The following is a 26944-nucleotide window of genomic DNA, read 5'->3' as shown; positions in this document are numbered from 1 at the left end:
AAAAAAGACAAGCAAACTAAACCCAAAGGAAGCAAAATTTAACCAGTTACCTGTGGCCTTATTTGTACAATTTGAATTCTATTTGATAGCTTCTAACCATGTAAACAAAGATGATGAAGTTCTAATAGGAGTCTATACAATTGTTACTGAAATACAAAGGAAAGAAGAGTTCACTGTGCCTGGGGATTCTGAGAAGGCTTCAAGTAATGTTTGGCAGAGTCATTATGAGGGCCTTTCTAAGTAGAAGGAAGTTAGGTCTCAAATTAGGGCAAGAATATAAGTCAAGCTCTTCCATTTTCATCTTTATTGTTACCTGGTTACATACGACTGACATATTACCTGTGAGTGGTGTTGGAATTGAGTAAACCTTGATTTTTCCCAGCTTCCTAGCTTGGTGATCTTCAAATTTCATTTTCTTTGTATATAAAAATAGCCTAATTTGATACCTACCTCTCAAGTTTTTAATCATAATCAAATATTATAAAATAGGAAAAGTATTTAACATGACCTGGTGTATAGTAGGGGCTAGAAGTTTTTAGCTTTTCTACCTCTCTTACCCTTGCTTTCCTGACGTTTACAAACTGTGGATCTTTCTGTTAACAGGAGAGTATCCCGCAGATTTTTTCTAGTGCCTTTAAATTTGTTTTGCAATGAGAACATATTAAGTCTTCTCCAAGATTTCTTCCTATGATATTAATGTTAGAGTCTCAGAAAAATATATAACTGAACCACATCAGTTATTTCTTTCTCTCTTCTCTCATCACTGCACTAGATTGTAATGTTAAAACTGGCTTTTTACCAAAGGTTCAGGGTAATACAAGAAAGCCATATGCAGAATGTTGCTTCACTGTTTATTAAGAACTGTAATTGCGATAGTCTTTGTTAAATTGCTCAACATCCTTTATACAAAGACTGTGGAGAGAAAATTTCCTGTGTTCAAGGCTAGGAAAAAGTTTCTCTTAATAAACTCATTGTTTGACAGTAAGTGTCATATAACTATTCTTGTTTCAATTTTTGCTTTGACTTTTGGAAAACTTAAAGTATTAAGTTCTTTTATCTGTTTCTATAACTTTTCTTAGGCAAATGTATTTTTAGAGTTTTTATCTTTCCCTGTATCCCTCACACTTTAGATAGGGTTTTTATTTTGGAAATGTTTAGTCTTACTGTATTTTTATCATAAACAGTTTTAAACCTTTTGAGGGAATAGGAAGAAAATGTTACTTATCCTAAATAATCATTTGGAACTTTGGGGTGTAGAGGGAAAATTGAGGATAAACTTTATGGCCTTTACTCTTAAATTCCTCTCCTTCACAAATTTCCTGACTTGAACTAAGCTGCCTACCACACGTTTAGCAAGTTTAGAGATATGTGGGAAAAATCTATTTTATCTTTACAGGAAATAGTGTATGTCATTAACAGTGTATACCTTGGTGTCAGCCAAGTCACCTATCTATCCTTATCAACTATGCCAGCTTAGACCAAGTACCACAGAAACACATTTTGTGAAGTTGGATTCTCATGTATATTGGGTCATTCTATCCATAAGGCTGTGTTTCTCAAACTTTACCACCAAAGTCCCCTTAATGACAGAGAACAACACCTTGTATACGCTGGGTATCTGGGGGTGAAGAACACAATTTCAGTGAACTCTCATGTTTTATCTTAAACACTCATGCATATTTTTATTGTGCTCATAATTAGTTTGTCTTACTAGAAAACAGTCTGAAAATAATGAGTTAAATTACAGGCAGACTTCAGTTTGCACAGCTCCCATATGCATGAATTTCAGTTACTATGGCTTAGTTAAATTATGTCAGTACCCCCTAACCACATGGTTCAAATTTAGGTTGCCACAGGATTTGAATTATGAGTACTTGCATAAAGTAGTAACTACTAGCCCTTCAGTTCGTAATTCACTCCATAAATTACAGATGCACAACATGATTAGTTACCAGTCACACCACTTCTTTCAAAATCTGTCAGAGGTTGGTCACTGCCCATCTATTATTCACGTTACATCCAGATGACAAAGCAGATAGTTCAGTTGCCTCCTTGTCACCAGGTGGTAAACCCACATTATATTTTACAAAAATGGCGAATCAAAAGGAAATTGGCAAACAAACACAAAAGTGCAAAAATGAAACAAAAAGTCATAATGGTGGAAATGAAATTTGAATCAAACATATTTGACTGTGGAAACGTTGACATTGCTGCCGTTCGAGAGACTCTAGGTATGCAGCCAGAGGAACTTAGGCAAGGTGAACTTATCAACATGAATGAAGAAAGTGGTTGTGATGAAAAGGCTGAAGATGTTGCAGAGGAAATGACACTATCAAAAAACTTCACATTGAAAGAATTCTTAGTGATACTTCACAACATTGAAAGCACAAAAAATGAAATGTTGGAAGCTGATGAAAACTTAGAAGAAAGGAATATGACAGTTCACCAAAGCATAGAATGGAAGTTTGCTCTTACAATTATACCGTGAGAAAGAGGAAGCATCACGGAACAATCATAATTTTTCCCATTGATTATTATGATCGCACTGCATGGTCATTTTTTTTAACAACCATTAATCTATTAAAATAGTTGATATAAGCAGCTGCACTGGTGACTTCAACTGCTCAATACTGGTGGAAGTAATCTGCTTAACAGTCTCTGAAAGACTGTACAAGTCAATGAATCACTTACAGATCTTCATCTGGAACCAACTTTGAAAAATCTTAGAGTCTTAGAACCTTCATCTCAAAGAGTTTTTCTTGTAGTGACTCCCAGAGTCTTAGTTGGCCTCTGAACTGGTCCTTTCGTTTTTAGATATTTTTCCTTTGTGCCTCTGATCGAGTCAGCACACCCCTTCTCCAGAGATGTTATGCTGTGGCTGGATGGAGTGATTCTCCCTTGGTGAGGTGTTAAAGGGGTCTTCCCAGTATCTGCAAGCCTTTGCTGCAGCACAACTTCCTGACTGACCTGTTCCTGGGTGAGAGCAAACAGTGGTGAGGCAGGAGCAGACCGACCCCAACTGTGCTGCAGCTGCGAAGGTATCTTCCTCAGAAAGGTGTCCAGGCGCTTTCACAGTCTCATACTACCATGAAAAGAGAGGACTGTCTGTACTTAGCTTTTTTGCTCCTGAAAATTCTTAAGAGGAAGAGCTTTGCTGGAAATTTACACCAGTTTACCTGAAGGTGTGCATTCCTCAGTGTGAGAAGCTCCGGACTGGGTAGAGAGATGAATGTTCCTGTTCATAGTCCCCGAAAGACATAGGAAGAGTCCTGCCTGCCTTTCATACAAAAACACTCAAATGGGCCTTGAAATCCATATTCCATATGTAAATACCATAAAATGAGTTCTTGTTTCTACTGAGTTTGGGGACTAGCATTTTGTAGAACTAGTATGTGAGGTTCAGCTAATGAAGTGTAACTCAACTTTTGTCCCTTGTGGAAGATATTTTTTTAAAGGCTTAAAAATAAAAGTTGAAATGGGTGATGTCTTCTTACTGTCTTAATTGATTGAAACTAGTATGTGAAATGCGGCCCAGCGTTCAAAAAATCAGTTATGCTTCATGTTAACTTCTTAAAATATTAATAATTACTAATGATAAAGCTAATATTTATGAAGCACTGTGTGCCAGCAAAATTCTAAGCAGTTTAAATACTTGTAAATATAGAACACTCTCCTTTTGACTATACTTATATATTGCATAAATTAAGCTAAACTAAATGGTACTATATTCTGAGAAAAACTGTGTCATTTGATTTATTTAATGATTGTACTTTTAATCAGGTGTCAGTAAGTAATTTGACTCGCAGATGTTTTGTTAATATCATGATACAATATTTTCTTGAGATTTAAGTCAGAAAATATGAAGCTTGTCAGGAACTCTGAATTCTTAATGTTGATGTTGAGTTAGTCACTCACAGATCAGTAAAAAAAAAAAAGCTTGAAAATAGAAAAGATATAAGAATAAAAAGGCCTCATTCTCTTCTATATAAGCTATAGTTGGACATGGATCTAAAGACATTTGTGAAGGAGAACAGTGAGGCTCCTACACAGGTGTAGTGCTCAGATCTTCCAGGTTTTCCAAATTTGACTTAATTTCATGGGTTTTCTTTCACCAAACGTAATTTTTTATATGTATAACTAAATGAGATATAATTTCTATTTTTAGTAAGGCATACCTTACCAAAAAAAAAGCTGTAGAGTTGAAGATCATCCAACTCATTTCTTATCATCAGAATATGTATTCTTTATAACCATCCTGGATATGGTATTTCCTCATCTTGTTTGAATTTCCTCATCATGTTTGAATCAGAACCTATATTGTGCTTTTTTGTTTTGTTTTGCCTATCTTTGTTTAGTTTTATGCCCTGCTTACTTCTTTAAAAACTATTTGAGATGCCTTATATCTTAATTTATTATTCACTTCTTGCTTCTTATGAATCTCTGTCGTTTACTCAACTATATACATCAGCAGAAGTTTTTATGTAAATGTTTGCGGTAGGTCTGTCATTTTCTTAGTAAATGCTCCACTGGATAGTATTTTCACTATGAACAGTACGTGGAACAGATAGATTATAAAACGTATTTGAGAAACAGAATGTGCTCCCAGACCCACTTGTGTCCCAGTTGTCATTCTTCCTGTCATTAGTTCTCTAGTGCCAGCCCTGCTAGCCACTGCTTATTTGCGAGGCAGAATAAGTTACCTTATTAATGTGTAGGATTCTTGACACATTACCAGTTCATATGGTCACTTGTGCCTGTTTTTTGAATATTTTTTTACTTTGAGCCTCATTTTCTAAAAGATGGTTTTTTTCTACCATTTTCCATTAAACAGGCTTTTATGAGGCCGTATCTCCAGGCCTAGAATAGTGATGGCTTGTGTTCAAGCCAGAGAATAGCAAAGCCCACATGTGTGCATGCTCTTCATAGGTGGCATGTTTCCCAGGATTGTGCTAAACCTCAGCTGCTTTTTATATTAAAATATCATTTCTGTTCATTAAAGTATTTTCAGATGAAAACGGATATGTACCTCTTTTTTAATATATAAATTTATTTATTTGTTTATTTTTGGCTGCGTTGGTCTTCGTTGCTATGCGTGGGCTTTCTCTAGTTGTGGTGAGCAGGAGATACTCTTCGTTGCAGTGCACAGGCTTCTCATTGTGGTGGCTTCTCTCGTTGCGGAGCACCGGCTCTGGAGCGCAGGCTCAATAGTTGTGGCGCACGGGCTTAGTTGCTCTGTGGCATGTGGGACCTTCCCAGACCAGGGCTCGAACCCATGTCCCCGGCATTGGCAGGCGGATTCTTAACCACTGCGCCACCAGGGAAGTCCCCAGATATGTAACTCTTGACCTAGTTCTACTGAATGTACATTTATGCTACTGTGAAATAGAACTTTTCTGATTATAGTTATTTCTCTTGCATCTATATGTGTGCTTTATTGTATCGTTTGTTACTCAAAACTTGTTACCTCTCTTTCACCGTTTTCTTTAGTATTGTTTATTAACTATGACACAAAGGTATTAGAAACTGGTTAGCTCTCCATTGTAGTAGCTAAGGGCATGCAATTTGGAGCCAGAAAGTCTTTGGTTTGAATATTGACTTCACCAACTGTTCACTGTGTAACCATGAAAAATGTTGTAGGGACTTCCTTGGTGGCACACTGGTTAAGAATCCGCCTGCCAATGCAGGGGACACGGGTTCGAGCCCTGGTCCAGGAGGATCCCACGTGTGCGCCACAGCTACTGGTGCCCGTGCTCCACAACAAGAGAAGCCACCGCAGTGAGAAGCCCACGCACCGCAGTGAAGAGTAGCCCCTGCTCACCTCAACTAGAGAAAGCCCGCGTGCAGCAATGAAGACCCAACGCCACCAAAAAAAAAAACAGAGAGAAAATAACCTAGCTGCACTAGTTTACTTATCTATAAAATGAAGAAAAGGATTGTACCTACATTAAGTGAGATAATATATGTACTGTGCTTTGCACAGAGCCTAGTACCTAGAAGCACTTAATAATTGTAGACAGCATGATTATTTTTACCTACATTTACTGAGTTCCTACTATGTGCCAGGTATTGTCCTGGGGATTGGGGATACAAAGATGAAGAAGACACAGTCCTTGTCCTCAGGGGTCTCATAGTCTAGTAGTGTGGACCAACTTAGATACGGAAAAATTAAAATACCAACATGATAGAAGAACTATTAACCTTGACTACTTTTTGGGTGTCAAAGGACATTTTCTTTCCAGTTGATATCCTCATATCATATATATAGATTCTTTTATAATAAAAATTCATGACAGTTACAATATAGGGTAGTAGATGCTACATTTCAGATATGTGTACAGTACTATAAGAACAGGGAAGCAGAAGGGGGAAACTATCTTATCAGGAAGGCCTTGCATCTTTGCCTTTTTATCTTCATCAGATTTTCCCCAAAGTTTGCTAAGATACACATCTTTGCAGGAAACCTGCCCAAAATAATGTGTTGATCATGTGGTATACTGGCTAAAGACTCCATGAAATGGTAGCTGTCCTTTTTTATATATAGCTCTCTCTGACGCAGCCTTCTTGGCCTTCCAAGGTTTTGCGTTCTGCAAAACTTCTTTGTTCTTGAGTGACATTGAGTAGGTTGAGGGTAGAATGACTTTCAAGTGTCATAATGGGAGACTACTACCCTTTGATATGAAAATAAGAGTTGCCTGGTTCATTTCTGTTAATACTACACAAGACCATCAGGCAACCCAAGGGGTGACTGAAGTCTAGCCTGAGATGGGCCCTAGAGCTTCAAGAACTAGAGGAAAGACTTTGGAACTTCCCTGGAGGTTTGGTCAGCCTCTCCTTCACAATTAGAAACTCTGAAAAGGCTGGAAGCAATCTCCATAATCCAGGTTCCTGTAGTTCCATAGCCTATCCACTGTCTAATTTAGGGTTTGAAATCCCTGTTTTGTTTTCAAGCTGATTGTCAACTTAGACCTAACTTTGGATTTCTCATATTTTGTTACTTGCTTTTTAAGTGAATTTATCAACATTTAAGTTTATAACTCTGTACTATTGCTTTAGCCCATTTAAGGAGGAACGTTTTCCCAAAAATCAGAAATGTTCTCTAATACCAAATGTCCAGTTTTCTTACTGTGGAATCAAACTAAAGCAAAATTATATATAATTTTTTTTCTTACCTGTTTTCTTAGCTTTCACAGTAATGTGTGTTTAAAATGAAAACTGAATAGGCTTATAGCCATAATTTAGTTGTGCTGAATTATTTGGCCATAACTTTAGTGGTGATGGAGACCAGATTTATAAGCTGTGGGATCTGTTCTGTTTGGATCTGACAGCTGGCTTCATTAAATATCTTGGAGCTTTTTACTTTGCATGGGGATGGTTGGGAGGGTGGGAACAGCAGTGGAAGAAAGCAATCCAATTTATTTAATGTTCTCCATTTGTTTACTGGTTCCAATCATAAGATTGTGCAGCTGTCTGAACAGCTGCCTTTTGATTTCCTTTTGTTTACTGTTTAGGTTTATTAAGCTTGTCTTTAATACCTGCTTATTGTCTGCGTTAGCTTTCCTTTATTAAATATATTTTAATATATACCAGTCTCTTTTGGTCTAGGCATGCTTTGATGAATTAACAAGTTAATTCACTAGAAGAAAAAAAAATTTTTAATTCCATAAATCATACAGAAAGTAACCTATTCTTGATTTCTTGTTGTCCCTTAGCTTTATTATTTTAGTTAAATATTTTATATTTTGGTAAATGAACTACATTTTGAAATTAAGTCAGAATTTCAATCATGTTAAATCACCATTTATGTTAACTTTCTAAGTCTGCCAACAGGTAGCTTAGTCTACATACTCCAGAATAGCTTTTAAAAAGTTGTCAGACTAATTGTAAAGTATGTGGATCTTGTTTTAACTACTTTCTCTGAGCAAACTGGATACCCAGGAGGTATACACAGGCACACAGAGCAAAAAGATAAATCTTATATTTATTTGTCAGTCTTATTATTTAGCCTATTCAGGCATACTTACTTACTAAAAATTTATTCAACATTGTGGAAATTTTTTTCTTTCTTTACAGGTGAGGGACTTGTCCATTGCTTATATACTGGTGACATTAACTTATTTCTATATTGGAGTCCTGGTTTTTGCTTCATTTCCTTCACCACCATTATCCAAAGATTGTATAGAGCAGGTAAGGCACTGCGTACCCTCTCTGTGTGATTGTTTACACCTTCATATCTGCAGAGCAAGCAGTGTGATACAGTAGCAAAATATAATACCAGACAGGCCTGAGTTTGAATACAATCTCTGCTATTTACCGTGCATGTGGGAATTTAAGCACCTTACCCCTCCCTTGTGAGCTTCGGTTTCCTCTTCCATTAAATATTATAATAGATACTCCATAGATTTTTAGATGGACTCTCTGAGAAGTCCTACTGCATGCTGGCACCTTATGGTACTCAAATAAATGATTCCTATTATATGCATAGTATTTTTGGGTGTGTGGAGAACTGTACTAGTAGTAGTCTTGAATTTATAAACCCTCCACAGAGACTATATTCAATTCCCTTATTTTCCAAAGTCCAGATCTGGAAATGTCTTGAATAAACTGGTGTCTTAGTTCATCAGTCCGTAATAATAGGTCTGACACCCATTTTGGTACTATGTGTCAAGTTTCAAAGCAAAGAAAGACTATTTGACTGTTAAAAAGGCAGAGGGAGAGACAGAACGAATAAAAGAAACATTCTTTTACTAAAAGGTTGCCATAAATAATATTTTCTTTGCTTTGGCCTGCCATAAACCTGGGAATAGTATAATCTCTAGTTTTATGTAACTGAAGAATTTCTCACAAGAAATAGCATGCACAGGTGATTTTCTTTCTAGGCAGAAGAAATTCCTCTAATAGAGTGTAGTGGAGTATATAATATGAATTATAAAGGTTATTTCAGCATAATAGTGGTAATAATGTTCTCATCTTTATAAGATAAATAGGTTTGAGTTATTGCTGTTATGATAGCTTGAAATGTTCTCTTGATTTCCTTGATTCCATAAGTTCTTTGGCAGCCAAATGTTTGCTGAAAATTCCCCTGATGTGAACAATCCCCTATAAAGCCCATTCCCTTGGGAATAAGAATATCTGTGGTATTTGTATTTGCAAGGAAAAAAAATCTGAGTGATTAGCTTTTTTTTTCTTAGATGCCTAACGAAAATGGAGAAAAGAATCGTGAAAGGAAGGAGAAATAAATTCTTTTCTATTTATTGATAGACTGTACATAATAATGATAGTAGGTGATAGATACACTCTCACCTTATTCTATAATCTTACTTTGAAAGTGTAACAGTGTTTCAGAGGAGGAAAAGCAAGAGAACTATTAAGGATGAAGTAGCATTGAATTAGCTATTTAAATTTATTCAAACAAATTTATGCTTGAACCTTATAGAGCAGTACTTCTCAGACTGTCAGTGGTGGACAAGGTCTTCTTTGTTCTTGTTGTTTCAATATCAAATCATTTGCAGACTGATACTTTCGTAAAATGCCACATTTTTATTCTAATGTCAAATGTCTTTAAGTTTCCAAACACTTAACTTTCAATTTCTGTACTTAGCTCATTGAAGAATCATAGTTAACAAACAGTTTGTGGATGGACGCCCATCCACAAACCACAATTTGAGTGGCACTCATGTTCAAACGAAGCGAAAAAATTCCATTTTATAAATTTGTATATACTGAATTTGATTTGTAACATTATTATCTTTCTTCGATTAGAATTTTTTAGACAACTTCCCTAGCAGTGACATCCTGTCCTTCATTGCAAGGATATTCCTGCTGTTCCAGATGATGACTGTATATCCACTCCTAGGCTACTTGGCTCGTGTCCAGCTGTTGGGCCATATCTTCGGTGACGTTTATCCTAGGTAAGGGCTCTTCTCTTGACCAGCAAGATGTGCCAAGCAACAAATGACTGTGCAAACAGGTCAGTTTAAAATGTGACTGATCCTTTTGCTATAAAAATTTGCCTAATGAACAATGAAAAACTTGCCTAACACCAAGGATAGATCATTGGTGTTCTTGTCCCAGAAGAGCTTTAAAAATAGAAGCCTCTCCCTTGTCCAGAATGATTTAAAGTTAATTCCTTCCAGTGAATTTATGTTAGCTCTGATACCAGTTATATTTATCTTATGATTTAGTCACTATTAATCTACTCTTTGCCAAGAAGTTAATAGTATGTAGGACCTGTATGGCTAATAAGAAGCAACTCTTTTAATTATTGGTTATTGATATTTACTTGTATATTTAACATTCATGCATTTTTACATAAATGATCATTGTTTAGGATTGAAGGTGAGATACATAACAAGTTTAAATTCTTATTTGCTTCTGTAACTATTGCCGTAATTTTTAATCTCTTATTGGTAATGGAGGAGTTGTGAGTCCTTTTGAAAATCTGTTCAAAGCTAGTCACCCTCATCCAAGAGAAGTTTCCATATACTGCTTCAGGTTTCCCTGAAACTTCCTTGTGGACCCCTGGTTAACTCCTACTCTTAATTAAGTTTTATTATAGATTCATTCTAGTAAAAAGTACCTAGTCCTGACCTATTTTATTGGGAATAAATGATCTTAAATGAAAAAAACTTTTGGATAAAATTTGAAAAAAATTACATTTACGGTAACCAGCTAAACAAGTGGTCTTAACCAGTTTATTTGAAGTGAACTAATGCAGTCTTTCCCCTCATTTAATAAATAATTAGTTATAAATGTGTAGGTTTAAAAACAAAAAAGCTTTTAAAAGCAGAAATCGAGAGTTACCAGGCTTCTAGCATTGACAATAGCAGCAGCTACAGTTCTTCTATTGGATTTCAGTAAATATTATTCCTATTGTGTTTATACACCCTGCTCTATTTACATTCACCAAAATAAAATAAATACGGAGAAGTAATAGATGAAAAAAATTCTAGGTAAATGCCTTATTCCTGTTTTCTGCCCTTATTTTGCATAATGTTGGCTGTTAGAATGTTTTTTCTTCTTGTAAAAAGTCTGGAATTCCCTTTTGTGTTCACATTACGTTTCTTCCCCTGCCACCAAGAAGACATTATCATTTATCCTACAGTTACAAGTACTCTACAGACTGCATACTTTGGAGCATACTTTTTGATTTCAGGACCCCTTTACACTTTTAAGGTTTATTTGAGGACCCCCAGGAACTTTAGCTTATGTGGGTTATATCCATCAATATTTAACATATGAAAAATTAGAACAGAATTTTTTAAATGTTTATTAATTTACTTAAAAAGCAATAATAAAACCATTACTTGTTAACATAAATAACATTTTTGAAAAATAACGATTTCTAAAAAAAACTTTCCTTTTACCTTTCAAAACTGATTAATGACATTAAAACTGATTTAATGGGGGCTTCCCTGGTGGCGCAGTGGTTGAGAGTCCGCCTGCCAATGCAGGGGACACAGGTTCGTGCCCCGGTCTGGGAAGATCCCACATGCCGCGGAGCGGCTGGGCCCGTGAGCCATGGCCGCTGAGCCTGCGCATCCGGAGCCTGTGCTCCACAACGGGAGAGGCCACAACAGTGAGAGGCCCACGTACCGCAAAAAAAAAAAAAAAAAAACTGATTTAATGTCTGATTTGCTAGTAGATCATTGGATTCTCCTAGCTTCTTCTGCATTCATTCTGCTGTAATGTGTAATTTTCATTTAAATATATGAAGAAAATACACCCTCCCAGTTGGAACAAGGAGTACTTTTAATAGCCTTTTCAGATCATTGTGGATATTCTTCTTTGATACTATGCCAAACCTTGACAAGTGGTAGTTTTTTAAAAGTTAGTTGAATCTGAAACTCATTTACATTAAAATCCATTGGTCTATCTTACACTTTGGATCTTTTACCCATGCATGATTTTATAACATCAGGGTTAATCCTTTGGAAAATATTGGTTCAGTGAGTTCTGTAGACCTTCCAAATGTTGACACACTTCATTATTCACACTTCAAAACCCACATTCATTAATATCAAAAGTCTTTAGATATTTATTGGAAAACTGTCGAGCTCTCATGGTGGCAAATACAAGCTCTTCAAAATTCTAGTTTTTGTTCGAAAGCTCAAATGTTATCATTGGCAACACAAACTACCAGTTGCTTTCCTTGAAATGATAAGATCATATCATTCATTTTCAAGAAAATGTCTGTCAAATACCCAAGTCTGAAGAACCATAGTTTATCTGCCTTTCAAGTAAAAATAGCAGTCTTTGGATAAAACGGCAGGGTTGTCCCCCAGCTCAGTTGCACAAGTACTTTCCCTCAAGACAGCCTTTTTACTTCAGTATGCAGCAGATGTGCTTCATTATATACTTGCTATTTGATCATACAGAATATTAAAAAGATGTATGTTCAAAGTATAAGATTTAATAAAACATAATTTTTACTCCTTTATTAAGGACAATTTTTAATAAAACTTTTTTTTTTTTTTTTGAGAGTGTTTGGCAGTAAAGAATACAGTATAGAATACAGACAAGTGAAGCTGCCTCTATCCATGCTAAGGGGGCAGCAGTTTACCCACCAATGCTTTTGCAAAGCGAGTAATGTTTTGTCTGATTGGAAAATAATTTTTACCTCAGGGCTTCCTGAAAGGGAATTGGGAACTTCCCTGGGGTTCGTGGTTACACTTTGAGAACCACTACTTTGGAAAATACACAAAGTTGATTCCTTTTACAATATAGAAATAACAAAGGCCCAACCAATGTCTCTCTCAAAGCTCTGAAGCAATTTTAAGGTTGGAGTTTCTGGATAAATAGTAAGATCTGGAAGCCTGAATATCTTTGTAATTCATCAAGATGGATGACTAACCACTTATTTGTGTAAATACTTTTCCTTATTTTTAATTCTTTCTGTAATCTTTACCTAGGATTAATTAACCTCTGATAACTTGGGCTCAAAATGTTGCTTTGATGTGTAAATTTGGCTTTTAAGGATCATTTTTGGGGGAAATGGAGTTATTTCTTGAGCATCATATTCCATCTACATTATGTTTATTTGTGTCCAGAATTGATTCCCAAACCTTGAATTGTTAACATCTAGTTCAAGTTATTTAGCAGATATTCTATTCATGGTAAATACTGAATAGCTTTAAATGACTAAATCTGAAAAATAAAAACCTGCCCATTTTGTCTTACCCCTTAATAAAATTTATTTTTCTAATTATAAAAGTAAACACTTTACAAAGAAATATTGTAAAACATACAAAATTTGTTAAATATAGAAACAAAGATTACCCCAAATCCCAAATTATAACACAGTCACTACACCCTTTTCAGTGTATTTCCTTCTGATATTTTTTCAAGTGTTTTCAGATTTTCTTGTGTAGTAAAAATCTAACTAACTTTTCCTCAAGTTGCCTAGATGGATTTTTACCATTCTAGGTAACAGTGATTACTTATTTTTAATGTTTTTTAATATATTCCATCAAGTAAATTGTTACCCTGCCATATATCTAGGATGCTTCTGTCTTTTCACAAATATCTTTATGTTAATAGCTTTTTCAATTATTTTCTTATGATTTTCCACCCAAATGGAATTATGTGTCAAAGAATGTGAACCTTGATACACACTACCAGTTTGCTCCTACAAAATTTAACCTATTTATATAATTGCACAAAAGGGCCAGTATCACTGTCCCATCACCAGTATTGAATACTATTGTTGCCTTCTATTTATGCTGTGATTTTATTGTCAAGTTTAAGACATTCTCATTTTAAGGATGATAATAATGAATTTTATTCTCATATTAATTGTTATAATTTTCCTGTTTTTATATTTTTTCTTCCTCCAAACTCTCTTCTCAACTTTTAGCATTTTCCACGTGTTGATTCTTAATCTAGTTATTGTGGGAGCTGGCGTGCTCATGGCCTGTTTCTACCCAAACATAGGAGGAATCATAAGGTACTGCCTGTAAGGGAACTTTGCCCCTTCATATATTGGTCTTTATTTTTATGCTTTTCCTGTTGTTGTTGTTGTTGTAGTTGTTGTTTTGATATAATTCTATAAAATTCCTGTGAGTATTTAAAACTGGTAACATTCAAATGTAGTTCCCTGGTATCAGTTAAGGTGCTCATTATCTTCCATTTCTGCTTATTCCTGACTCTAGAAGCCCCATTATCCCTTAGCCTTATGTACCTTTCTCCTTCTCTTTTTTGTTTTTCTCATAATTTTCTACTGTATTCCTTTTTCTTTATCCAAAATAAAGTTGTTTTTAATATATAATATATAACTTCTTGGGGTACCTCAAATGTCCCTAATATGTCAAGGCTATGTCCTAACTTTCTTAATCCATTTCTACTCAAGAACATATTTCAGTGTCGATTGTAGTCATAAAGTAAGAGTTTAGATCCCAGATGGCTCTTTCCTTAATATCCTTTCTCCAAATACATTGTGATAGGTTGAGTAGATTGGGAATATATTTGTGACCTCAGATTCTCACGGAAAACTGAAATTTCAAATGATCTGATTTCCTTGACCTGTAGAAAGCAGGACTGAGTCACTTTTTGGAAGACCCTTACCTAAGAAAGTAGCAAGAAACAAAAGGGGAGACTTTTAGCCTGATGCTTATTGAATATAATGGATTTACAAGTTCCCATTAACCTGTTTTCAAGAAAACTAAGTATAGGGAAGGAGAGAAGAAAGTATAGGTTCCTCTGTCATGTGTTTAGGTATTTTTGTTACTATCTTTGATAATTATGCTGAATGCCAAGGAGGCACTCTCAGTCTTAAGCAGATGCTAGCAGTCCTTCAACAACTCAGAATTTATAATTAGTTTATAAAAGATCAAAGGTATGAAGCCTATCTCCAGATGTTTCTGAGGAAGTAGCCATAATCACTGAGATACAGAGGAACTAGGGAGATTTGAGAGATGAATAAAAAACTCTTTGTCAAGCAGATGCTATAAAGATGAACAGGAAATAATATTTTATATTAACTTAGCAAGTAAAATAAGTTTTAAACTCAAATGCTTTATGTCAACAAATGAATCAAAAACAATTTTATTGTAATATCAGACTGAGGAGGATTTAAATTGTACTATATTTACCATAATTGTAAATCAGAAAAACGCAGGATGAATATTAACCCAAAAGCTTTTATTTTGCAGATATTCAGGAGCAGCATGTGGCCTGGCCTTTGTATTCATATATCCATCTCTCATCTATATAATTTCCCTCTACCAAGAAGAGCGTCTAACATGGCCTAAGTTAATCTCTCACATTTTCATCATTATTTTGGGTCTGGCTAACCTAATTGTTCAGTTTTTTATGTGAAATAGTCAACTGTCTTCTCCAGATCTTTCATGGTGTTTTGAACTCTGACAACAGTTCCACATAAACTCACTTGTAAATGCTGTTGTTGCTGTAATTATTAATGTTTTCCTAAGGTAATTTGAAACCAAGGGAAATAGTGGTCCATTAATAAGTAATTCGTGTTAGAATGGGGAAAAGGGCAGTAAGAGTGGTCTTAATCTCTTTACCATTTTCATATTCACTCATCTCTTCATTCTCACTGTCTTTTCTGAGTAGAAATGTATGCCCCTAGGAAAAATCATGCTGGGTTTTGCTTTTAGAGATGTAGGGTGGGTGTGTTTATTCTGGCTACAATAATGATTCTCAGAGTGTCAGAGCAACTATGTTGCCAGATCCCATTTCTGTTTTATGTTTCAGTTATTCACTTTTATTTTATTACTTGCTATATCATTTCTGCAGTTTGCCCAAACCTTTACTGTTTTATCCAGTAAACCAAATACCTCATTCTAAAAAAGAAGTGTCCATGACATCAGTGTTAGTAGAGTGAATTCTTACGTGAGCCCTTAATCTCTGTTTTAAAAAAGAAAGAAGGAAAAAAAAAAAAGCAATGTCAGAACAGGCCCCATGGTCATGAAACTTATGTAAAATAAAGGAACTAGGAGAGAATTTGTTGCTATCTGACTCCTCTTTTGTTTCTAATCCAGTTCCAGTTCCCCAAGCCACATTTTGCATAGGAACAAGTATTGTCCTCATAGACCCAGGGGGCTCTTTGGCTTTTTGGACCTCTGAGGATTGCATAGGATGTGATGACAGGACCAGTGGGGAAGAATATAGGAAGCATGGAAGAGAGGGATATATGAGGCGTTAAGGGAATAGAGAGGGGCCAGAAAGAGTGAGGCCTCCTTAAAAGTGTATTCTCTGCTGAGGGTGAAAGTGATTTCTTCAACACAGGAAAGGATTACTTCTGTTCAAAGTATGACCTCCAGAAGGAGACCCCCTCAACTTAACTTCTGTAACTGTCAGGGTAGCGGTTAAATCCCCAAAAGAAAAACTACTTGGATCTGAGAAAAGGATTAGGGAATCTGAATTCTTTGATTAACACTCTCTTCTTTTTCTTTCAAACTAAAAGCTAAACCAAAATCTAAATCCATGTCTTTCATGTAATATAGCCTCCATGTTCAGCTGGAAAAGTTAGATTTCTCTAATTTTATGGTAACATTAAACAGTGTATTGTGTTAATACACATCCCAAGATAATGTGTAGATTTGTGTGATTTTCCTTCCTTTGAGAAAGACAGGTAAAATGGTTTTTTAAACCTGGTAAAGAGCCCCAGATTCAAGACCAGCCATTCTTCTTTTTAGCAGAGCTTTCTATCTAGTCCATAGACCCATACCTATACTGATGAACTATATTGCCTAAAGCTCTTTTTTAAAAAGTCTCATTATGAAAATTCTCAAGCATACACAAAAGTAGAAAAAAATAATATGATAAATCCCCCCATACCCATCCCCTACATTTAGTAATTATAAGACTTTGCCACATTGCTCACCTATCCCCCTTTTTTTCTTTTCCACTGAAACATTTTAAAGTCAATCTTCAAGTTATGTCATTTCATCTCTACAAACCTTAATATGCACTTGAACTTAGTTACGTTTATTGAGGGAGACAGTCTCTCTGAAGTTGTTTGTTGTTGTTGTTAGCAGAAACTGCTGGTAGAAATTAGGTAATTAGAAAATGCTGCGTTATGTGTCTGGATCCCGGTGCTAACCTCTCTTAGAACAGGAATATAAGGCGTGGAGAAAATGTATCTCTGTGCTTTTATGACTTGAGGGTTTTGTTCAGTTAGAGACATACGAATCAAAAGCCAGACCTTGAGAGATCTTCCAGGCTTAATCCTTGTTTATCTCTAGTTGCCTCCCTTGTCTTTAAAAACTTCAGAGACAAAGTTGCATTGCCTTTTTTCAATGATATACTTGAATGTTTTAACACACAGAAAAGTGATTTGATATATTTTTGTGCATTTAATAATCAAAGTGAATATGAAAATGAATGCATTATTGATTAAACTGAAAAGCAACGTGATATTTGCTTTTTTTTTTTGCGTTATGCGGGCCTCTCACTGTTGTGGCCTCTCCCATTGTGGAGCGCAGGCTCAGCGGCCATGGCTCACGGGCCTAGCCGCTCCGCGGCATGTGGGATCCTCCCGGACCGGGGCACGAACCCGTGTCCCCTGCATTGGCAGGTGGACTCCCAACCACTGCACCACCAGGGAAGCCCGATATTTGCTTTTTGTTTTCTTTAAGAGACTTGCTGATTTAGAATTTCCAAAATCCTATGTTAGACTTATACTGAATGACTTTGCCTCCTTAGGTTTTTCTTCACAAAACCAGCTCCTTTGGCCTATTAATTAGCTTGGTCGGAAAACTCTTTGTGTACGTGTGTCCTGGCTCACAAATTAGAATGATGAGATGAGATCTCATTCTGATCATATTACAATTAATTTTAGACTTTCTTTGCTGTCATCTCTTTGAATTTTCTGATTAAATTTCTTTCACTTTTTGCTCCGATGTGGTTAATCTTATAGTTTCTTTGAATTTAGCTTATTTAACACATAACTGAGGACGTTATAAAATTTAAAATAGCTGGTTTAGAGAGCTCTTCCTTGGAAAGGCTCTGGATGAATATGTGGTATACTAATACTGTGCCAGAAAGGGCAGAGAAATACGCTTTGACATTTGACACCTACGGGCGATCATCCAAAATCAGTTTCATCATCACACCCCAAAAATGTATTGGAATAAAGAATAAATTTACCCACAAAAAGGGACTGTATTAGAGGGAAATATTCACTTCATTTACGCTAAATATATTTTGCAAATACAATACAGCCACTAAATGCAGAAGCAGAAGAGTTTTTGGTTTCTACTTGGAGTTCATTAGGAGAATTTTTTTATCTGTGTTTTGACTTACTCATTTCCATAAATAATTGAATAACTACGATCAGGGAGGGGGAAATTTCCCCCCATCCCTCTTGAGTTCTTTTGGCTGGTCTAATAATTAAATTGACCCAAGACATATTAACGGGAGAAAGAAGCAAAACAAAACAATTTAATTTGCATGTGTAGAATTCTCATAGAAATGGGACCCCCGAAGTGACCAAAGCAAGTTGTTCATATATCATTTTTAGACAAAGAAAGATTTATGAAGATTTAAGTTATGCTAGGGAGCAAACTGATGAAGAAGTAACAACATTTGTTTATAGTATAGCTTTTTAAGCCTCGGGTGATAAGTGACGCTTTGTAGCCTCCTGGTATAGGGAGGATACCTTCACCTGGGAGATTTATTTCTTGCTTTCATGGGGAAGGGGGAAGTCAGAGTGTTTTTTATATCTTTTGTTTCCACCAGCTGTTTCTCAAGTAACTTTAATTCAAAATAATCACTATGCCACTGTGACATATCTTGGGGCAGCCTGTCCTGAGCCCCAGCACTGCCATGTTCGGTACTTTGGAGAAGGCAAATACGTATAAGACATCACTCATATCCTAAAGGAACTTGTGGTCCAGTAAACTACGCCTACAGTTAACTATAATGCAAGGCGCTTTCAGACAAAGAGAAACAGATCCCTTCCAGTCAGGCTCCTCAGGGAGGGCAGGTAAACGAAGCTGAGTGGTAAAGCTGCAAGGACACATTTTCAGCCTTCTCCGAATAACTGTCCAAAATTTTAGGTGTTTGATACATTCGCCATCAAGTGGGATCTTCTAAAGTGTAATTGCTTTTACTTTGGCAAATTTTCTCTAAGATAAGTTTTATAAGAAGTATTTAACTGCTTCTGTATACTGTTTATTGTTCTCTTTGCATTTTAACACTGCAAGATTCACTTCTGTGAATCTTGGACCGCAAAGTACAATTGGTCAATAGGGGAAATAATCAGTAACACATTGGGCAGTACAAACAGAAAGATTCTATAAGATTTTCTCTCCAAAAATTTGACTTATTTATCTGTATTCAAAACGTCAAATGTTTGGGCTCATTGATTAGAGCAGAAAATATTGATGCTGCTTGTTTTCTATACAAAGCACTGACCTGTTGCTTTTTAAAATCTGGTCATGGTGATGTGGTGGTGGTTTGTTTTCTCATCCCAATTCGAACGTCCAAAAGAAAATCCAAATCTAGCTGACACCTAAACAATAGAATGTTATATTAGTTTGTTGTCCAAAATGGAACGCGCACAAGGCAGTCTGGCTGGCCCCAGTTTCACAGTCGACTGCCGACTTCACTTCAGATTATGTAAACATGTTTTGCAAAACAGCTCTGACGGGAACCTCATAACCTAAACACTGTTCTCTGAAATGTAATTTATTGTCTTTTTATATAAAAGAAGAAATTAAATCAAAATTATTTTGAAGAAAAACGAGTCTGGGATTTTGTTTAATTGAACTTTGCCAGGAAATGCCATTGCCTAGTAGCACTGACCCCAGGGTAGAAGGAGACAATCTTTTGCAGGGTCAGACTTCTCAAGTGACTCTGCATGTGTCACATGAGGTCACTCAAGTGACCGATGCATGTCTCACATGCCCTCCCTCATGTTCTAGATCCTAAAAAAAAAAAAGGTATATGCTTTGTATGTTAACCAAAACCTAAAATGATCATCCCTTTTGGACAATAATACTGTGTGACTTCTCCCTCTAAGAGCATTTCAGAATGAATGTGGCACTTCAGATAAGTGTAGCCCAGTTTCTGGCAAAGAGCTTAGTGTCATAATCTTACAGAGCCATTTAAGGCAATAGAGAGCTCTAATCTTCTGCCTGCCTTAAGTAAAATTCCTTTTTTCCCCAATGCCATTTTTTAGTATTTTTCTCAACTCTTCTGCAAAGATAAAATAAGACTGTGTCTTTTTAAAAGATTAAAAATTCCTCCATTCTCCTTATTCATCTCAGGCCATAAAGTTCAGGGCTGGGATAGGGATTAGAAAGAGCACACTCTCTGCAGATTTTTCCTCCTTTGGGTCTCTCTTGATATCTCAAGTAATCCAACTGTGTTTGGTTTTAACAGACACTTAATATACACCTGTTTAATCAATCAATTAATGAGGCAGGATTCCACTTTAATGGAAAACAATAATTGCTACTTTTTAAGAGTTTTTCGTTTCTACTTGGAGTTCAATACCCCCCCCCCCCAAAAAAAATTGGGCCATTCAGGTTCAGAATTAGTCTCTCGGCCAATTCGGCCAATATTTAAGTACTAACCGGATGCCAGACTCTGTGCTAAGCACAGAGCATCCAGTGGTGAACAAGGTGGATGTGGCCCTGACAGCATCCTTGCCCACCCTCTGGACTCGGGCAGCTGGTCATTTTCCAAGATAAAACAACTTTAATTATAATCACACAAAGTTATGCGGACAAAAACTGAACGGGGCCACAGAAGAATAAATGTGGGTTACCTGTTGAAGTGATGAGACTCTAGGTGAATCATTTATGTTGTTACTTTATTATCTGCATGACAAGCTTTCTAAAAGGATGTCTGTATTAAAAGAAGGCTTGTAGAAATTTATCTAGACTCAAGCCATGAAGTAAAGGACCAACTTACAAAGAACCTTTGGGATGGGGGATAGAGGTCATTGGTTACAGGGCAGGTCCAAGTTTAGTGGGGCCTGAAGTTATATAATTTGTTCTTCCCTCTTAAGGAAAAACATACAAAATTAGGAAGAACCCCATACAAGTGAGGATCCCTTGCTTTAACGTTTTTTAGCTTTAAGGTAGATCATCCACACAGCTCTGGGGACGGGACTTAGAAGACTGAAGGAGGTGTAATGAAGAAAAGTTTCAGCACTCGAATATGTCAAGCTTTGAGTGCCTCCGCTACCTTTAAGAACTGCAACTTTTACTAGATCTGAGCCTTTACTTCTCAAAGAGTCTAATTGGATTTAGCAAAATAGCATGGGATACAAATTCAGTAATGGTTAATATGGGATCACAATAGGACATTTTTCTTTTTTAGAGAGGTTTTACTTGGGAATAGGTTTTGCAGCAGGGGGGTTTCCTTTTCACTTTACAGAAATAATAGAGTTCAAAGATACTGTTTGTCAAATACCTATTCAATGAACCTTAGAGATGAGGAACATTTTAAGGGCTCTTGATGCAGAAAACAAGCCACCAAGAGCAACATTAGAATAAGGTAACATTTATTTATTCATACTTCACTTTGTCCCAGAAGGGACCTATTTTCACTACAGTAAAGTAAAATCAACTGCATAATTGTCTCTTTTTTTAGAGACTAAATTAGAACTTTATGACACTCCTTAAGGAGAGGAAACTATTCAAATAATTATACCTTTTATAATTTTATAGTTCTTTGTAGCTTATATTATAGTTCTTTATTGTAGGTAGATAAAGCATAATTCAATGCAGTAAACGTATTGATGATTGTCCTAGAATTGGAAATGCAAATATAGAGTTATCCTTCCCAGTGCTGCTAGAATTCTCTTAATGTAACATGAACCTGATTATATCCCTCCTCTGTAAAATCCTTCAGTGCCCCAATAGAAAAATGGGCAAGGGCCTTTGTAACAGACAGCTCTCAGAGGAACAACTGCAAGTTAACATGAAGATTTAAAAAGTTCAGAGTCGAAATACTGATCTGTGCTAACGAATAAACCTCAAAAACATGAAAGTGAAGGAAGCTACATGCAAAAGACTAACAGTCCCATTTATATGAAATGTCTAGAAAGGGCAAATTTATAGGAACAGAAAGCGAAATAGTTGCCTGTGTCTGGGGGTGGGAGCAGGGACTCACTGTATATGGCCATGTGGAGGAGATTTTCTAGGGTGATAGAAATGTTCTAAAAGTGGGTTGTGGTAATAGTTGCACAACTATATAATTACTAAAATCATTGAATTGTACACTTAAATTGAATTTTATGAAGTGTAAATTATCCCTTGAAGCAGTTTTTAAAAAAGTTCAACCTCAGTAGAAAAGTAATTTAAAATGCTTTCTACTTGTTGAATACTAAAATAATAGTAACTATTATTATTATTATACACTGACAAAGGTATGGGAATGAACACTCATACACAAGTGGTTGGTGTAAAAGTGGGTGTAAACTTTCTGAAGGTAATTTGACAACATGCATCAAAGCCTCAAAATGCTCATATACTTTGACTCACTTCCAGATGTATGTCCTAATTGGAAGGTGTGGATATATAAACACAAAGAGATATTTATCTCTTTACTATTTGTAATGGAAAAATTAGAAACAACCTAAATGTCCAACAATAGGAGATAAATTATAGAATACCCATCAATAGAATACTGTTTAGCTATTTAAAATGATGATGCAGATGCCTATATGTAATAAGTGTCAAAAAGATGTTTATAAATATAAGTAAAGAGAGTACAATTATGTATAGAATTTAAAATATTTGTGTATATATATGTATATATTGGAAGTTTATATAACAAATATGAATATTGGGCATCTCTGGGTATTAGGACTATTGGGTGTTTCTTTTCTCATTTGTTTATCTGTATTTTCTAAAGTTTTTAAATGTGTCATGTTTTATGAAAAAAAGCAATAAAATTTTTTTTTCTTAAAAAAGAAAATATCTTTCACTGACTTCTCATGACTTTAACTATAAGGATCGCTTTTGGTGATATAACAAAATCCTTTGGACCCTCACACAGTAGTACTTCTGTTTTTAGTATTTATTGATTTATAAAAATAATGACCAAAAGCTACTATAACTCCTATACCACTTATACATAGCTTTGAATATATTCTTAAAGTATCTACAAACATTTAAACAAGCACCCCCCACCCCCTGCGCGCGCGCGCGCGCACACACACACACACACACACACACACACACACACACACCTTTTAGACCTATTTATTTAGTCTACATTATAAACTTTGAAACAATTCTGTGGTCTGCAGGTTGGGAAGGACCAACCTAGAGAATAAAATAGAAATGCTTTAGCATGGTAAACAAGGCTTTTTATTACAATCTTTATACCTTTCGAACCTCACACCAGTTCATACAAAACTACTAATTCTCTCTTATTCCATCTGCTTTTGTACATGCTGTGCCCTGAGCCTGACGTGCCCTTTTCCTTTTGTACACTTGACAAATGTTTATGTTTCAGGAGGTTGCTTGGAAATCAGCCTTAACTGCCTCCCAAATAGTTTAGGTGCCCCCTTTTCTGTGCTGTCCACTTCACACATGCTTTTATTGTAGCATTTATCACATTGTATTGTAATTACTGGCTGTGTATATTTCACCATCCAGAGGAGGAAGTTCACCTTTGTACCCACTGCTTCTAGCACATTGTCTACGATAGAAGAGGTGCCTGCAATCTTAGTTGAATGAGTGCACAGAGAAAGACCCAGTCCTTGCCCTTAAGGCACTCGTAGTCTAGTTAGGGAGACATGCCTGTCTAATATATGATTAGTCCTATAATAAAAGATGTGAATGAGCACACAGAAGACTTAGTGATTAATTTTGACTTGGTAATTAGGAATTGCTTTCCAGAATAGGGTCCATTTGAATTAAACTTATTTTAACAAGTTGCAGAAAGGAGGAATAAAAGCCTTGAGTCCCTTGTTACACTTTAGAAATTCATTTTGTAGAAAAATGGAAATGACTCACCAGCTACTCCCTGAACTTCCAGCTCTCCAGCTACCCTCAGCCCTAGCTAAGCCTGATTCTCACTGCCCCAGCTTCCCTTTCCTCTCATCTCATTGTCAAAAATCACTGACAGTAAATTTCCTTTTTAGGATGCTGAGTTGGCACTCTAATCTGGCAAAGAGTTTGCTTACCTGGTCAGATACATGTTTGGGTGGTAAGAAAAAGTGCTATGTGAGGGCATGGGAGAACTGATTTCTAATCCTGGCTTGGCCATAGACTCACTGAATAGACTAGCTTTATGACACGTTCACACTTCTTGGCCTTCAGTTTCTTCTTTGGCACAATGGAGGGAGGTAGAATAATTATACCTCTTTTACCTAATTTATATAATTATTTAGAAGAATATATAACAGTATGTAAAAACACCTTATTAAGCTGTGATACACTGTACAAATGCTCAGTCTGGGGATTATATCATTACATTCCTGAAAACACTTCATGGAATTGGCCAGACTCCTCCTATTGAGGGGCTGTACAGCTTGAGAAGAGAAGCATGGCAGTGGGTTGGGAAAAGAAATCTTGTACAGTCAGGTGAATGGTTTTCAAGTGAGTGTGGGTGATAAAACATCTGGAAATCATGGAAACACAAAATATTGATGCATTTAATTACATCATGCAAATCAGGACTATTTAGTCCTAGTTAGTCCTGACTTTTCTGGCAAAACCATGATTATGTTATATGTATACAAATAAAAAGTAAAGGAGATATCCTACTCCTCAGCTCTTTCCTCAGTCTAAGCCCAAAGTAGGGTTACTTGAGCCCTCTACTCACTGTAGTAGTCAGGGTTCTCAGAAAAATAGAACCAATAGGAGACAGGTAGATAGATGATAGATAAATAGATAGATAGATAGATAGATGGATAGGAAGGTATCTTAAAGAATTGATTTACGTGATTGTAGAGGCTGGTAAGTCCAAAATCTGCAGGGCAGGCTGGCAGGCTAGAGACCCAGGAAAGAGCTGACGTTACAGGCAGTCTGCAGGCAGAATTCCCTCTTCCTCAGGGGATGTCAGTCTTTCTCTTAAGGCCTTCAACTGATTGGATGAGGCCCACCCACATTATGGAGAGTGATCTGCTTTACTCAGAGTCTATTGATTTCAGTGTTTATCTCATCTTAAAAGGAACTTCAGAGCAACATCCAGCCATGTTTGACCAAATAATCTCATACCACAGCCTAGCCAATATGACACAAAATTAACCATCATACTCACCAACTTTTAAATCACAGCAGCAGGTTGCAAAGAGTTTCCCCCTCCCTTCCTATCAGTTTTCCAGGAATTTCTTAAGGCTGAATGTCCAATGGCGATGCTGGGTGTGCCGTGTTAGGAGATAGCATGTCATGTGGTAGCAGGTCCAGCAGACAGCAGCTGTGAAACACTGAGAGATGAGGCCCAACTGGGACAGCTTGCAGGGACAAGCCAGTCCTGGGGCCAGGAGTGAGAGGCAGAAAGGGATCCTCTGGTCAGGCCATTGCTCAAGGCCCAGCAGCAAACAGTGCCCTCACAAAGCAGTTCTAATCCTATCCATTGGGCCCAGCACCTCCCAGGTCACAGACTGAGCCCAAAAGGCAGCGTCAGGTTAAGTTTGAATGACAAACTTAGCCTGATGCTGGTGAAACACTCAGAGGCTGTCTTTAATTACAGTTGACTTTGTTCTCTTTTTTTCACATTTACAGGTTGTTCTAAGGTTTTCTTTAATTGTGTATTATGCAAAGGCCAAGTCTAAATCATCTCCGACAGCCCTGCTGCTCTGAATCCTGATTCGAAATCTTGGTGAAGGTGTATTTTGTTGTTTCTCTAAGTCCTTCTCAAGTAGTTCTCTTGGTTCCTTTGTTTCTGATGACCTTTTGTCTAGTACCTGGAGCATATTAATGCTCTATGGTTAATCAGATTTAGACTGCTGCAGGAATTGTGTTAGTTTATCAAGTTAAGGGGATTCTCTGCGGAAAAAAAAGCTAAGGTTCGCAGAGGTTCCAGTAGTTCTCAACCCTGACCGACTTCACTGGGCTCAATACTGTACCAAAAGCAGCCAAACCTATTTCCCCAGCACTACTCAACAGTTTGGAAATTGCCAGTTGTTACTCTCTAAGTGTTTTGGTTACTGCTTTATCCTTAACACCTGTTACTTTGTCACACGGCAGATGGATGCTCAGGAAATACTTGTTGATGGAATGAACAAGATACCTGGTAGAATAATTTGTTGTAACAAATCAAACTACAAACAAAATAGAAGAAAGTATGAGTGAATGCTTCTCTTGGCTGTGTATGGATAAAAACTATCTTATGTTTACGAGCCATGGAGGAAATCATCTGGAAAAAAAGGTGTAGATTTGATTACATAAAACTGTTAAACTCGGGGCTTCCCTGGTGGCGCAGTGGTTGAGAGTCCGCCTGCCGATGCAGGGGACACGGGTTCGTGCCCCGGTCCGGGAGGATCCCACATGCCGTGGAGTGGCTAGGCCCGTGAGCCATGGCCGCTGAGCCTGCGTGTCCAGAGCCTGTGCTCCGCAACGGGGGAGGCCATGGCAGTGAGAGGCCCACGTACCGCAAAAAAACCCCACAAAAACTCTACAGATCAAAAAAATTATAAGCTAGATTTAAAAAGAAATATCAAACTGAGAAAATATTGGCTACATATATGGCATATCAATGTGAAAGTAAATAAGAGGGAGAAATCTAAGATTCTAGTTCAAAAATGGGAAGAACATAAAAACAGACAATTCACAAAAGAGGAAGTACAAATGACTAACAGTCATAAAAGAATAAAAACCATTTTCTAACAACTACTATTAAGAAAAAGAAAAACAAAATCAGTGCTCATTACTGACTAGGGTACTCTAGTTGGGCACACTCCTTCATATTTGCTCTTGATCATCAAAGCCAAGATTTTAAAACTCAAAGCCAGGCATTGAATCAGTTTCTTTCTTTGCATTTTAGCTGTTTAGACACTACCTTAGGAGCAGTACAAAAC

General features: G+C 36.6%; 1 protein-coding gene across 4 annotated transcripts in view; it reads left to right on the top strand.

The window, feature by feature from the left end:
- Positions 1-17373, top strand: part of SLC38A9 (solute carrier family 38 member 9) — a 101137-nt gene extending 83764 nt beyond the window's left edge. The window contains exons 12-15 of one of the 4 annotated variants that reach the window (XR_009539481.1): positions 8071-8184; positions 9854-9908; positions 13853-13942; positions 15147-15284. Coding sequence is in view for 1 of the 4 variants with exons in the window: in XM_060142966.1 (XP_059998949.1) it covers positions 8071-8184; positions 9760-9908; positions 13853-13942; positions 15147-15312 (519 nt within the window). In the remaining 3 variants the exon portion in view is untranslated. Of the gene's footprint in view, positions 1-8070; positions 8185-9759; positions 9968-13852; positions 13943-15146 lie in introns of those variants that run through there. The other 3 variants (XR_009539480.1, XM_060142966.1, XR_009539479.1) reach the window with 3 other exon arrangements.
- Positions 17374-26944: the final 9571 nt, after the last annotated feature.

This window comes from Lagenorhynchus albirostris, chromosome 3 (genome assembly GCF_949774975.1).
Source record: "Lagenorhynchus albirostris chromosome 3, mLagAlb1.1, whole genome shotgun sequence".
NCBI classification, from domain to species: Eukaryota; Metazoa; Chordata; class Mammalia; order Artiodactyla; family Delphinidae; genus Lagenorhynchus; species Lagenorhynchus albirostris.
Note: the sequence above shows the minus strand (reverse complement) of the source record. Positions and strands in the feature narration are given on the sequence as shown.